We start from the raw sequence: 14,462 nt of genomic DNA, 5'->3' as shown, positions 1-14,462 counted from the left end.
TCTCCCCTTTTCCAGGCTAAACATACCCAGCTCCTTCAGCCATTCTTCATCAGGCATCCTTTCCAGACCCTGGATCTTGGTCACTCTACTCTGCCCACCTTCCAGCTTGTCAACATCCTTCTTAAATTGTGGTGCCCAGAATTGGACCCAGTATTCCAGATGGGGTCTGACCACAGTAGAATACAGTGGTACCATTACTTCCCTTGATCGGGACACTAGACTTTGAGTAAACTGTTGTTTTAAACCACAATTCCCCCCCCCCTTCAGTGTCTCCCCCCTTCTCATGCCCATGCTATGGCCATTGGTTTGATGCAACCTGCCTTCCCTTTGCTCCCCTACCGACCCTTGACTTTGTGCAAATCCAGGATTGTAATACAGCCCTACAAATCCTCCAATGGGAGCAGTGTGACGACAGCCTTGCATTTTTATGGATATAGGCAGAAAATCTGCCAGGAGTCAAGCACATTTTGCACCTGGCTATGGGCCACTTGCAACCCAGGGAGGATGTCCAGGTGCCAGGCAAGCACCAGGCAGACACATGACGTCTCCTGCACCTGGATCCTTGGCTCTTGCCCGTTTTCACACACTAGCAACACATCCTGTAGAATTCTATCTGTTATATTTTATCTGAACAATCAGAACGAATTTCAGGAACCAAGAAGGTCATACTGAAATACCTTGGAACCTGGGAAGTCAAACGGAATCTGTTCCAGAAGTCCATTCAACTTCCAAAACATGCGGCTTCCGATTGGCTGAAGGAGGCTCCTGCAGCCGGGCGTTCGGCTTCCAAAAAGCATTCGAAAACTGGAATGCTCACTTCCGGGTTTCGATCGTTCGGGAGCCGATTTATTCAGGAGGCAAGGCATTCGAGATCCAAGGCACGACTGTACAGTCATACCTCGGGTTGCGAACGTGATCCGTGCGGGAGGCACGTTTGCAACCCAGAGCGTTCAAAGCCTGAAGCACCGCATCTGCGCACGCGCAATTCGGCACTTCTGCACATGTGTGTGGCATCATTTTGTGCTTCTGTGCATGCGCTGAAACCCGAAAGTAACCCGTTCCAGTACTTCCGGGTTCGGCACGGTCCGCAACCCGAAAACACGCAACCCGCAGCGTTCGTAACTCAAGATATGGCTGTATACGACTTTTGTGCTGTCTGGCCCCAAAATGACAGCTAGGCATTCTGTTTTGGCAACTTTAACCCTGGTTTAAAGAGCCATTTGGTGTCTAGCTTATATACCTAAGTTTCTAACACTGCATATATGTTTTTATTCTATGGTAAGAGATTCCTCGGGACGCGGGTGGCGCTGTGGGTTAAACCACAGGGCCTAGGACCTGCGGATCAGAAGGTCGGTGGTTTGAATCCCTGCGACGGGGTGAGCTCCCGTTGCTCGGTCCCTGCTCCTGCCAACCTAGCAGTTCAAAAGCACGTCAAAGTGCAAGTAGATAAATAGGTACCACTCCAGCGGGAAGGTAAACAGCGTTTCCGTGTGCTGCTCTGGTTTGCCAGAAGCGGCTTAGTCATGCTGGCCACATGACCCGGAAGCTGTACGCCAGCTCCCTCGGCCAGTAAAGCGAGATGAGCGCTGCAACCCCAGAGTCGTCCGCAACTGGACCTAATGGTCAGGGGTCCCTTTACCTTTTAAGAGATTCCTATATGAAATAAACAACAATTTTTAGGAATACCTCTACTCTTGGTGTGTATTAAACTTCACGACACACTCAAGCGTGGAAACATGCAGAGGGTCAGAGAGTTGGTGACCCCCAGTCTGTGCTGCCCATTGTTCCTAAATGCATATGGAAAAGACTTGCCCTCTCTGCACCCAAATTAGCGCTGTCTGAGAGAGCCCTAAATATAGATGCCGGAGAGGGCAAAGGAGACGGAGAGGCCAAGCAGACCACAAGCTGGAGAGAAAGAGCTGAAAGAAACTCCCCTCTCTCCAAACTCAGCACCCGCCTCAGCTGCAGGAACAGGGACTCCCTTGTCTCCCGACAGCACTGGCCGCAAAAAAGAGCCAGAATCCTGTTAATTATTTCCTTACAGCCCTGTCATTAGGTTCTGGAAAGATGGAGACGGGAATAACCCAAGCCAGCTCCTTGTGAGGAAATGCTCCACCATTCTCAAGGCTGCTTTCTAGGCTGGTGGAATTGCAGAGTTGGAAGGGGGCCCCCAAAGGTCATCAAGTCCAACCCCCTGCATTTAGGAATCTGGCCGCACTGGGCAAATTAAGAATGTGGGCCACAATCTTCATAATTCGTTTGGGGAGAAGGAGAGAGGAAAGCCATTTGTTTAAAGTGGAATCGCAGAAGCAGAAGGCAACCAAAAAGCACCTAGTCGACTGCTCCCCCTGCAACGCTGGAATCACAACTGAATTAAATGGCCGCTTCTTGTAGATAAAAAAAAAAAATCCCTGTTCCCTTGCCAAGAAAGGATAATTTCTGGCTCATAAGCATTAAATGCAGCATTAATTCCGGCTTGGTGCTGACTACACTAGGGTTACCAGACGTCCCCATTTCCCGGGGACAGTCCCCAGATTCACGAATAAGTCCCCGGACAAATTCCATCCCCGGAATGTCCCCGGGTTTCATCTAATGTTCCCCGGGAAACGCAGCAGCGGCAGTCTCAGCAGCCCAGAGCAGTTGGCTCTGGCTGGCTTCAGGAGCTGTTCGGAAGTCCCCATGTGATGGTGGTGCAGGGGCTCAAAGATGCAGCTTCCGGGCTGCCTCCACCTTCCCTGACCCCAGCAACTAATAATAATAATAATAATAATATCTTTATTGTCATTGCCCCCTCTCAGGGACAACGAAATTACTTGACTGCTCCATAAAAACACTAATTAAACAATACAGTATAGTACAGCAAGGAAGATTAGATGACTTTCAAAGTCCAGGCTTCCCATTCAGGGCCGAGATCGCTCTGGAGAAGAAGCTGTTCTTAAGACGGCTCGTTCTTGTCTTCATCGTCCTGTATCTCCGTCCCGATGGCAGGAGCTCGAAGAGACAGTGACCAGGATGCGATGGATCTTTTACTATGTCCAGTGCCTTCCTATGGCACCTTGTGGCATAAATCTGCTCTAAGGTGGAAAGTGGGCAGCCAACAATGCTCTCTGCTGCCTTAACAACTCTGCACAACCCCATCCTGTCCTGGGTAGTACAGCTTCCGTACCACACACATAAGCCATAAGTGAGCACGCTCTCAATGGCACAGTGATAGAAGGCAAGCAGCAGTTTCTGCGGAAGATGGTTTTTCCTTAGAATTCTCAAAAAGTACAGTCTCTGCTGTACTAAGCTGTGAAGGGAGGCTTCATGGTGCCTATCAGAACAGCCTCCAAACTCTTACTTGCGTGCAAGCGGGGCGGGGATCTCTCAGGTGTGAAGGGAGGCTTCACGCTGCCTATCAGAGCTTGCGTGCAAGCAGGAGGGGGCAGGGATCTCTCGGTTAGGCAATGGGAAGACTCCCTTCCCAGCTGAGAGATCCCCGCCCCTTCCTGCTTGCACACAGGTAGGAATGGGATTGGGGCTGCTCCGATGGGAAGGGAGGCATCGTGCTGCCTGAGCCTCGCTGCCGCCGCTCTCAGCCCTCCTTCTCCGCCTTCCACGCCTGACCCACCGCACACCACTTCCCCACCACCACCACCGAAGAATCAACAACTCAGGGGTTGCCTAGGCTCATGGAGAAAGGAGATAGAAGCCTTGGAGGAAGGGGAAAGGTGGTAGTTGAGGTCAAAGCGGCGGCCGCCCCTCTCGGGAGACAGTGGAGGAACGCGCCTTTGGGGATGATCTCAAACTGCCGGGAGGTTGCAGCGCCTGCTGTTGCTGTAGAGACCGTTACGGGAGAGACATGTTTTGTTGCAGCTGGGGCAGATGAAGGTGTCCAGTTGCGCTGATGCAGACACACCCGGGCATTTGGTCTCTCTGCACTCCTCCCAGCGGTCATTCCTCCTCCGGTCACTACTGTGGATGCACAACCTGTCTCCAGGCAGTCGTCCGCGAGGGATTCCCACACAGTGGTGTTGTCGTTGCCAGCCTTAGTGACGTTGCACAATCTTTGTGGACCGTTAGAAACTCAGGTATATAAGCTGGGTGCCAAATGGCTCCTTAAACCAGGGTTAGGTAAAGGTAAAGGGACCCCTGACCATTAGGTCCAGTCGTGGCCGACTCTGGGGTTGCAGCGCTCATCTCGCTTTACTGGCCGAGGGAGCCGGCGTACAGCTTCTGGGTCATGTGGCCAGCATGACTAAGCCGCTTCTGGCAAACCAGAGCAGCGCACGGAAACGCCGTTTACCTTCCCACTGGAGCGGTACCTATCGATCTACTTGCACTTTGATGTGCTTTCGAACTGCTAGATTGGCAGGAGCAGCGACCGAGCAACGGGAGCTCACCCTGTCGTGGGGATTCGAACCACTGAACCTCTCATCGGCAAGTCTTAGGCTTTGTGGTTTAACCCACAGCGCCACCCGCGTCCCCTAAACCAGGGTTATAGTCGCCAAAATAGAATGCCCAGTTGCCGTTTTGGGGGCAGATGGCACAAAAGTCATATATTTCATTACGGTGGTACCTCGGGTTACAGACGCTTCAGGTTACAGACGCCGCTATCCTAGAAATAGTACCTCGGGTTAAGAACTTTGCTGCAGGATGAGAACAGAAATCGTGCTCCGGCAGCGCAGCGGCAGCAGGAAGCCCCATTAGCTAAAGTGGTGCTTCAGGTTAAGAACAGTTTCAGGTTAAGTACGGACCTCCGGAACAAATTAAGTACTTAACCTGAAGTACCACTGTACGACCTTTTTGGTTCCTGAAATTTGTTCTGATTGTTCAGATAAAATATCACCGATAGAATTCTACAGGATGTGTTGCTAGTTTGTGAAAACAGTCCCGATCCGAGGATCCCTGGGCATGCAGCTCCAGATGGTGGCGACGCCAGGCATCATCCTGGCACCCGGGCATCTTCACTTGGGGTTGTGTTCTCTGCCCCATCTTCGGCAAAGGCCTTTTCAGTGGTGGCTCCACAAAGGGAGATCTCTCGGGAGATCCGCTGAACTTCTCCTTGGCCCGTTTTGAGGTAGGTCTAAGAAACATTTTTTATCCGGACTGGAGTAAATACGTGAATTATTTGAAAAGCAATTGTAATCAACAGATTACGCTAGCAGGACTGCAAGAAGTTTTGTAAGGAGGATTAGGCGAAATATTGCAGAGAAAATTATAATGAAAATTATTAGTGAAGGACTATTAAAAGTAATAGTGAAATTAATGAAATGCAGATTAAGTGATAAAGATTGAAAAATCTTCAGATGTACAGTCATACTGAAGTAGCTTCGGGATGAAGCACGTTACTTCCGGGTTTCGCCGCTTGCGCATGTGCAGATGCTCAAAATGACATCATGTGCATGCACTGAAGCGGTGAATCGCGACCTGCGCATGCGCAGACATGCGGACGCGGGTTGCGTTCACTTCAGGATGCGAACAGGGCTCCAGAACGGATCCCATTCGCATCCAGAGGTACCACTGTAGTTGATGGAAATCCAAAACATTGTATAAGATAAGAAAATATGTTATATGATTTTTGGAAATTATATGTATGTGTGTGTGTGTGTGTGTGTGTGTGTGTATAAAAACATTTTTTATCCGAAAGGCATGTTCTCATTTATTGCTGCGCGCGCTCTCTCTCTCTCTCTATATATATATGAATAAATCATATTTATTTATTTCATAAAATTTATACCCTGCTTGACTGTTAAAAAAAACAACTCGAAGCATTTTACAAAAGAGATAAAAGAATAAAATGATCAATAAAAATCAAATGATCAATAAAAATCGGGGGAAATCCTGATGTTAACAGTGAAAAGCCAACCTTGGGGGAAAAACACCCTGTGTTTCTGTGTAGACTGCAACATATGCATTTTCCAACCTATTCAATATTGTTTTATGTAATAATTCGAATTTTAAGTAGGGGGCGGCACGTTAGTTAATCAATCTACTGAACTGATTAACATGGGGATAACCAACTTTGGAGTGGGGGAGAACATACACTCTCTATCCCAGCCTTCACCAGCCTGGTTCCCGCCAGATGTTTTTGGACTACAACTCCCAGCTGGCTGGGAGGGCTCCAGGCTGATAAAATACATTTCCATTTGATTTGTTATCAAAGATTCCTTTCAGCAGCCGGAAAAGCCCCAATAAATCCTAGTCATCTTTCACCCATGTTTCTCATGACAGGGGAAACTATCCCAGTCCAGAATCAATAACCCTGATAAGTGATTGCCAGGGAACTTTAGATTCCTGCATTGCAGGGGGTTGGTCTAGAATGATGATCTTTGGGGATCCCTCCTGATTCCACAATTCTATGATTCTGCCAGTACCCTCTCAGTCTTGGAGCTTCAGCGACTCTCCTGGGGGTCAACGCTTCACAAAGCTTCAACAAAGTTTCCCAACTTCTACACACATATAAATCTCATAGAACCTCAGACCTTCCAGGAACAAAGCCCCAAACTGGGAGAAACCAAGCAGCTTTAAAAAATAAATAAATCCATATCAAGAAAGTTACATTTCTCCCTCTCCCCTACACAAGGCGATGTTTTCCCCACCCACCCCACAAAAGCCCCAAATCTCCTTCCAAAATATGTCGACACAGAGCAGTTTTCAACAGCCCGGAGGCGAGATCAATACTCACACAAAGCAAAAGTCATGCCTCTCCTTTGCTGCTTTCCTTTCAGCTCCTTGCTTTGCAAAAAGGAGACAAGTCCAAGTTTGTCCTCAGATCTGTTACCTGGGGGAAGTGGCGGCGAAGGCGGAGACCTCTGCAGTCCCGTGGCAGGCAGGCTGGCTCCCAAATGCCAGCGGGGCACAAGAGAGCAGCAAAAAAGGGGGCGCCCCTTTTCTGACCTTTTGTCTCAAAGATCCACCTTCAGAGAGCTGCCCCAGAGAAAAAGAAAGAGAGAGAAAGGGAGAGAAAGGGAGCCCCCCTCCAGATGAACTGGAAAAGCCAAGAGACCGCAACCTTTGCAGAGCAAACTTTTTCTTGTTGCTTTCGGCAAAAGCGCTTCCTGAAAGGACTTCCTGAAAATTGCAGAGAGAGAGACAGCGGACAGGCTGCTTTAAAGAGAGAGAATATGAAAGTGGGAGAGAGAAAGCGACAGCACCCAGAATCCACCACGGCTGGCAGACTTCCTCCTCTCGCAGAAACTTCTTTTCATTCTCCTTTTTTGTTTTTTGCACAGACCCCGGAGGTTCTGAAGGGTCTAGCCTTGAGAGAGAGAGAGAGAGTGAGAAAAGACAATCTGCGTTGCTCAGAAACAAGAGGGCTGCAAGACAGAAGCAACCTGTGTTTCAAAGTGCCTGGCTTTTGTTTGTAATTGCTATAACATTTTAAGGGTGCACACACTGCACAGAAAACAATTCCCCCAACCTTGGGTATTCAGGAAAGAAACCCTGAAAACACTGTCCTTTATTTTAGCGCACAGATCAATCCCGAAAGCCATCTTGTCTCTCCTAATGACTCAAAGTGTTTCCTCTGCAGAAGCAAATGCCTTTGATAAACTTTCCCCAGTTCTTTTCACTAAACAAATCCTACAGATCCTGTTTTCAGGGCATATTTGGTGTATGGGTAAGGTGGGCGTGTGACCTTCGATTCAAGAAGCAAGTCATTTACCATCTCAAAAGAATGGCTGAAGCGGGAGATAACCAGAGCACGCACCACTCTGGCAAGACAGTCTGCGGGCAGGGAGGGTCTCATCCCGCGTACCAGATGGAGCTGGTAGACACCTGCCCTGGAGACAGAATTGACCTGCGCCTCCGTGGATAGCTGTGAGTCCAGAATGACTCCCAGGCTGCACACCTGGTCCTTCAGGGGCACAGTTGCCCCATTCAGGACCAGGGAGTCCTCCATACCCACCCACCCCCTGTCCCACAAAAAGAGTACTTCTGTCTTGTCAGGATTCAACCTCAATCGATTCAGAGACGCCATCTGTCGGACGTGTTCCAAAAGGGGCCACATCGCTAAGGTCTGCCGATCGGCTCCGTCTGACACCCCCCTTTCACCGACTTGCAAGTCCAAGTCTTCACTCCAGTCTGCCAAGGAAAGCTGTTTCGCTCTCACCAACTGCCGCTGCCCGTCTGGAACCACGATTGGCCAAACTGACTTGCCTACGCTGCCATCCTTCCTACAGCTGTCTCCAGACACTCACACAGGACCTGTGTGAGAGGTAGAGCTGGGTAGATAGTTGGATGAGATAATTTATTACGGTCAAAGACCAGCTTCCATAACATAACACAATAAAAACAGCGTTCATAAAGATAAACTATACAATCGGAGCAGATTGCAGCAATAGCTCATGAGTTAAAATTGAGATATATACATACACCCGTCCAACTGAGATTTGGGCTACCATAAAAATTGACCCTGAGGCGCCCCAAAGGGCAACTTCAGCATTTTCCTAGTAAGCTATTTTATTCTAGAGGATGATCTGTACCTACAAATCTGGGCGCAGAATCTGGCTACCAGCCAGCTTGTCTTGTGATCTTTGCCTAAGAGGACAGAATTCAGTTTAGACTTGTCCCGCTTTCTGGACACGGCCCAGGAGGAACGAGCCGAACCACGGCATAACAATTTTGCAATTACATCCCTGTAAAGCTTTGGTTTTCCCAGTAGTGATGTATGGAAGTGAGAGCTGGACCATAAAGAAGGCTGATCACCGAAGAATTGATGCTTTTGAATTCTGGTGCTGGAGGAGACTCTGGAGAGTCCCATGGACTGCAAGAAGATCAAACCTATCCATTCTGAAGGAAATCAGCCCTGAGTGCTCACTGGAAGGACAGATCCTGAAGCTGAGGCTCCAAGACTTTGGCCACCTCATGAGAAGAGAAGACTCCCTGGAAAAGACCCTGATGTTGGGAAAGATGGAGGGCACAAGGAGAAGGGGACGACAGAGGATGAGATGGTGGGACAGTGTTCTCGAAGCTACCAGCATGAGTTTGACCAAACTGTGGGAGGCAGTGGAAGACAGGAGTGCCTGGCGTGCTCTGGTCCAGGGGGTCACGAAGAGTCGGAAACGACTAAACAACAACAACATGGTTCTCCCCCTCCTCAACTGATCCCCACAACATCCCTGTGAGGTAGGCTAAGCCAAGGTCACCCAGGGAGCTTCATAGCCGAGTGGAGGATTCGAACCTTGGTCACTCAGGTCCCAGTCCGGCACTATAAGCACTAAATCACACCGGATCTCAAGCAACAAAGCAATACATTTCATCGTTTTTAAAAATCTACAAAAATGGCAGCAGATAATATCTCCCTGACACCCTTCGTATATGCACACACACATCCCAAAGGCCTGAACAAAAGAGGAGAAATTCCAAGCTGAGCCTGAACACGGCTAGAAGTGGGATTTCCCCAGGCAGGGAGTTCCACTTGTGGGGGCCACCACTGTGAGTGCCCTGCTAGTGCTTGCTTTCATGTACAGTGTCTCTATAGACCTACACTGGCTCCCAAGATGTTTCCAAGCACAATTCAAAGTGTTGGTGCTGACCTTGAAAGCCCTAAACAGCCTTGGCCCAGTATACCCGAAGGAGCATCTCCACCCCCATCATTCTACCCAGACGTTGAGGTCCAGCTCCGAGGGCCTTCTGGCGGTTCCCTCGCTGTGAGAAGTCAAGTTACAGGGAACCAGGCAGAGGGCCTTCTCGGTGGTGGCACCCGCCCTGTGGAACACCCTCCCACCAGATGTCAAAGAGAAAAACAACTACCTGACATTTAGAAGACATCTGAAGGCAGCCCTCTTTAGGGAAGCTTTTAATATTTAATAGTATTTTAATAGTATTTAATAGTATTTTAATATTCTGTTGAAAGCCGCCCAGAGTGGCTGGGGGAACCCAGCCAAATGGGTGGGGTATAAATAAATAATAATAATAATTATTGTTGTTGTTGTTATTATTATTATTATTATTATTATTATTATTATTATTATTATTATTTCAGGCCGGGGGAGCCGGCATTTGTCCACAGACAGCTTTCTGGGTCATGTGGCCAGCAAGGAGCTCACGGTGGAACACACAGTTCTCTCCCCAACACACTCCAAATTCACCCTCACAGCAACCCTGTGAGGTAGGTTAGGCTGAGAGAGAGTGATTGCCCAAGGTCACCGAGTAGGATTCAAGAATGAGTGTTCCCCGGCACACAAACCCAAAGTACCGCATTATTATTATTATTATTATTTTCCAGGTTCTCAGACAAGGTTGTTTCCTTTTAACTAGAGATGTTGGGCATGCAGAAAATTGGCACCCCCATCTGTGCTCCTGTAAGATTCCTGCATCGTGGGGGTTGGACTGGATGACCCTTGGGGTCCCTTCCAACTCGGTAATATTCCATGATTCTACAATGTGGGCTGGACTTGAACAGGAGACATTCCTAGGAGCCGTGCCTGTTAACTTACTTCTCTCACTGGTTTCTCAGCTGAATTGATTTCAACACGAGGTGGCAGCATCACCCAAAAAACAGCCTCACTCTGTGGAACCGGCTATTTGCCCTCAAAAAGGAAGTTCTGTTCTACCCATCTGAGCTGATTTGCTGTTCTTTGGGACAAAGTGGTGGCACTTCAGAAATGCTCATCGCTCTTTAAGATCTCTTCCGCACAGTTTTTGAAGGATTGTAGCTCAGATAGCAAACTGCAGCCCAGGTAGGAGTTCAAGTTTCACCTCACCTGGCCAAGCCAGTGCTCACGGGAAGCCCAAATGCAGGATCCGAGCAGAACAGCCCTGTCCCCTCCTGTGGTTTCTGGAAACTGGCATTCGGAATCATTTCTGCCTCTGACCATGGAGGGAGAACAGAGCCATCATGGCCAGGATCCATGGACAGCCCTCTCCTCCTCCAATTTGTCCAATCCTTTATCAAAGCCATCCATGTCGGTAGCCATCCCTGCCCTGTGGCAGGGAGTTCCACAGCTCATGCACTGTGCAAAGAAGTCCTTTCTTCTGCCTGTCCTTAAAAGCCCCTTGCCCCCTCCCCAACTCCAATAATAATAATAATAAATTTTAGTTATACCCCACCCTCCCTGGCCAGAGCCGGGCTCAGGGCAGCTAACACCAGTAAAATTACAATAAAAACATAACAGGAGGAAAAAAGAAAGAAAAGGGGGGGGGAAACAATTTAAAATGCAGCCTCATTTTAAAAGTAGCCCATAGATCAAAACCATAAGGGGAGGGAAACATAAGGGTCAGACTGAGTCCAAACCAAAGGCCAGGCAGAACAGCTCTGTCTTGCAGGCCCTGCAGAAAGATGTCAAGTCCCGCAGGGCCCTGGTCTCTTGGGACAGAGCATTCCACCAAGTTGGGGCCAGTGCTGAAAAGGCCCTGGCCCTAGTTGAGACCAATCTAACCTCATTGTGGCTCAGGACCGCCAAAGTGTTGTCATTTGTGGACCTTAAGATCCTCCGCGGGGCAGACCAGGAGAGGCGGTCCCGTAGGTACAAGGGTCCGAGGCCGCATAGGGCTTTAAAGGTCAAAACCAGCACCTTAAACCTGACCAGTGCATTTGGGAGCCAGTGCAGCTGGAAAAGCACTGGGTGAATATGCTCCCATGGCAGAGACCCCGTAAGGAGCCTTGCTGCAGCATTCTGCACCCGCTGGAGTTTCTGGGTCAGCTTCAAGGGCAGCCCCGCGTAGAGCGAGTTACAATCATCAAGAGTTGACTGTCGCATGGATCACTGTGGCCAGATCAGGGCAAGAAAGTTAACTGGGGCTGATGGGAGATGTAGTCCAACAATCTGAAGGGCACCAGGTTGCAGAATCTTGAATCAAATGCTAACCCTTTTTAAAGTCTGCTTGCCTAGACAATGCCATCATAAACAGGCCACCAGACCCTTTGCTGTTTTTTGTCTCCCGGAAGGCGCCGCCGCCTTTTCACATAGTTCTTCTCTCCCTCCTTATTTAACCGGCACAACAACCCTGCGGGGTAGGTTCAGATCAGTGTTAGAAACTCAGATATATAGGCTAGGTACCAAATGGCCCCTTAAACCAGGGTTACAGTCGCCAAAACAAAATGCCTCGTTGCCGTTTGGGGGCCAGGAGGCTCGAAAGTCATCTTTTTCGATGCTACTTTTTGGTTCCTGGAATCCATTCTGATTGCGCAGATAAAATATCTACAGGATGTGGGATTTCTGCGTGAAAACAGGCAGCTCCAAGGATTCCCCAGGCAGGCACCTCCCAATGGTGGTGAAATAAAAAAATTAAGGTCACACACACACACATAAAATAAATGTACCAAGCAAACACATACATAAATATATAAACCACATGTCTGAAGCAGCACAGGAAAACAGCCCTGGAACCATTTTTGACTCCCAAACTGACCAAATGTTTGCTCTGCAAGGTCAAAGTGGGAAACCTCCCCATTGTCTCTTTCCTCACAAATCCTGTCTTAAGGGCACATTTAAGATATGAATAGGGTGTGAGCCTGACCTGGCTCAGGAACTAAGAATTTATCATTACAAAAGACTGGCCGGGCTCCCCAGGCTATCCAATCAAGTGACCATTAAACAGATAACCTGGCAGACAGGAGATAAACAAAGCACTCAGATTTCTGCTGTAGACCGCCCTTTCTGTGATGTAGGTATGATGTATCTGGGGGGATCTTGAGCTACACCCCTTCTGTGATGTAGGTATGATGTGTCTGGGGGTGGTCTTGAACTCCAAGGCGGGCAATTAAAAATGTCTATATAAGGGCAGACACACCTGGGTTCGTGGTCCTTCTCCTTTCCTGCGTGTGAGGGGAGCACCCTGTTGCAACAGTTCAATAAAGATCAGGCTTACGAGCTGCTTTGCTTCTCAATATTCTCTGGTTGGCCTCTGTTATTTTCTCTGACCGATGGAGAACTTGCAAAGGACTCTAAAAGGGTTCTTGTGTCCCCCATAAGGGAATAAGGGCAGATTTCCGTTTATTACAGTGGAGACCTCAGGTGCCATCCTGGCACCCGGGCATCTTCACCTGGTTACAAGTGGCCAATAGCTGGGTTCAAAACGCGCCTGGCAAATTTCGAACGCCGGTTCAGCATCTGCCCCAGGGTCACCCAGCGAGCAACAAGGCTGAGAGGGGATTCGAACCCTGGTCTCCCAAGTCACAGACCGACACTCTAACCACTACACCGCAGCGGCTCAGGCCAGTGGGAAGAAAGCGCCCGTTCCCTCACCCAGGAACGCCCCCTGCCCAACACCTTTGCATCTTTCGGACTCACCTGGCCGCTGCTTTCTGGGGTGGGCCCCTGGGGGGCAGCGTGGGAGGGCGGCTGGGCACCGGAGGGGCCTTTTGGGTGGGGGGCTTGCCCTCCAGATGGTGGCGCTTGGCAGGCAGAGGGGGCAGGGGAGGGTTCTCCGTCTCTTCCACAGCCGCAGCATCCGGGCTGAGCCTGCCTCTTGCTGACGACGTAAACTCCAAAAGAGAAGGGCCTGCGGGAAGTTCGGACACAGCAGTAGAGGAAAACTTCAGCGGCGGGTGACAGCTCGTCCGGGGAGGGATGGGTGGCGGCGTGGGAGCTGCCTCCAGCTCCCGGCGAGGAGGCGACGCTTCTGTCGGCGAGTCGCTCCCAGCCTCCTGCTCCGTGGAGGAAGCCGCGGTCGCAGCGCCGGCACGGAAGATGTTGCGTTTCAGGGGCACCGGCCTCCTGGGGGGCAGTTTGGGGGCGTCCATGACGGGCAGCGCCTCCGTGAAGGCCTTCAGGAGCCCAGAGAGGATGCGCCGGCGGTGCCCGGGGAGAAGGATGCCCAGGCGGGTCAGGGCCTCGTCCGACAGGTGCTGGCAGTCCGAGACGCACCACAGCTCATTCCGCTCGAAGTTCTCAGCGTACTGCTCCAGATGGAGGGCACGGAGCCAGTCGCCCATGGGGAGCGAGGCCCCGTCCGCCATGGCACCGGAAGGGGCACCAGCCGAAGCCTCACTTCATCCCTCCAGCTCCTCTGTCTTCGCTGGACCCCAAACGGCGTCTGCACCTGGGGAAGGAAACAAGGGAAAGAGATAAAATCATGGACTTGTAGAATTGACAGGGACCCTCAATGGTCATCTAGCCCAACCCCCTACAACGCAGCTGTCCCATGCAGGGATCGAACCTGCGACCTTGGCATTGCCAGCACCACACTCTCGTCAACTGAGCTATCCACTGTCTTTGAATCCTCTTTTAAAGCCACCCGCCTTTCAACGGCACCTTAAATGCCAATCCTGCTCAGGGTTGCCTGTGAGCAAACCCCGGTGAATTCAGTGAGGTGAACTTTTGACTAAATATGCACCGGCTTAACTTGTGAAAACACATGGGGCATTCGTTCAGCAAAGGCTAAAGCTGATGAGAGGCATGTTTCAGCTTTTAATTCAAAATACAGACACTACTGCAAGCAAGCCAGCAAAATTTTATTTGTTCTTTGTTTGTTTGCTTGTTTGTTTATACATACATACATACATACATACATACATACATACTGAAATAAAAAAA

The 14,462-nt window shown here is 49.8% G+C and overlaps 1 protein-coding gene across 20 annotated transcripts in view; it reads right to left on the bottom strand.

The window, feature by feature from the left end:
• Positions 1 to 14,462, bottom strand: part of ARAP1 (ArfGAP with RhoGAP domain, ankyrin repeat and PH domain 1) — a 135,769-nt gene that overhangs the window by 79,087 nt on the left and 42,220 nt on the right. For 19 of the 20 annotated variants that reach the window (XR_014547101.1, XR_014547102.1, XR_014547103.1 and 16 more), the window contains one exon: positions 13,218 to 13,968. Coding sequence is in view for 16 of the 20 variants with exons in the window: in XM_083609556.1 (XP_083465682.1) it covers positions 13,218 to 13,885 (668 nt within the window). In the remaining 4 variants the exon portion in view is untranslated. Of the gene's footprint in view, positions 1 to 7,937; positions 8,006 to 13,217; positions 13,969 to 14,462 lie in introns of those variants that run through there. The other variant, XM_083609543.1, reaches the window with a different exon arrangement.

This window comes from Podarcis filfolensis (assembly GCF_964270895.1).
Source record: "Podarcis filfolensis genome assembly, chromosome: 4".
NCBI lineage: Eukaryota > Metazoa > Chordata > Lepidosauria > Squamata > Lacertidae > Podarcis > Podarcis filfolensis.
Note: the sequence above shows the minus strand (reverse complement) of the source record. Positions and strands in the feature narration are given on the sequence as shown.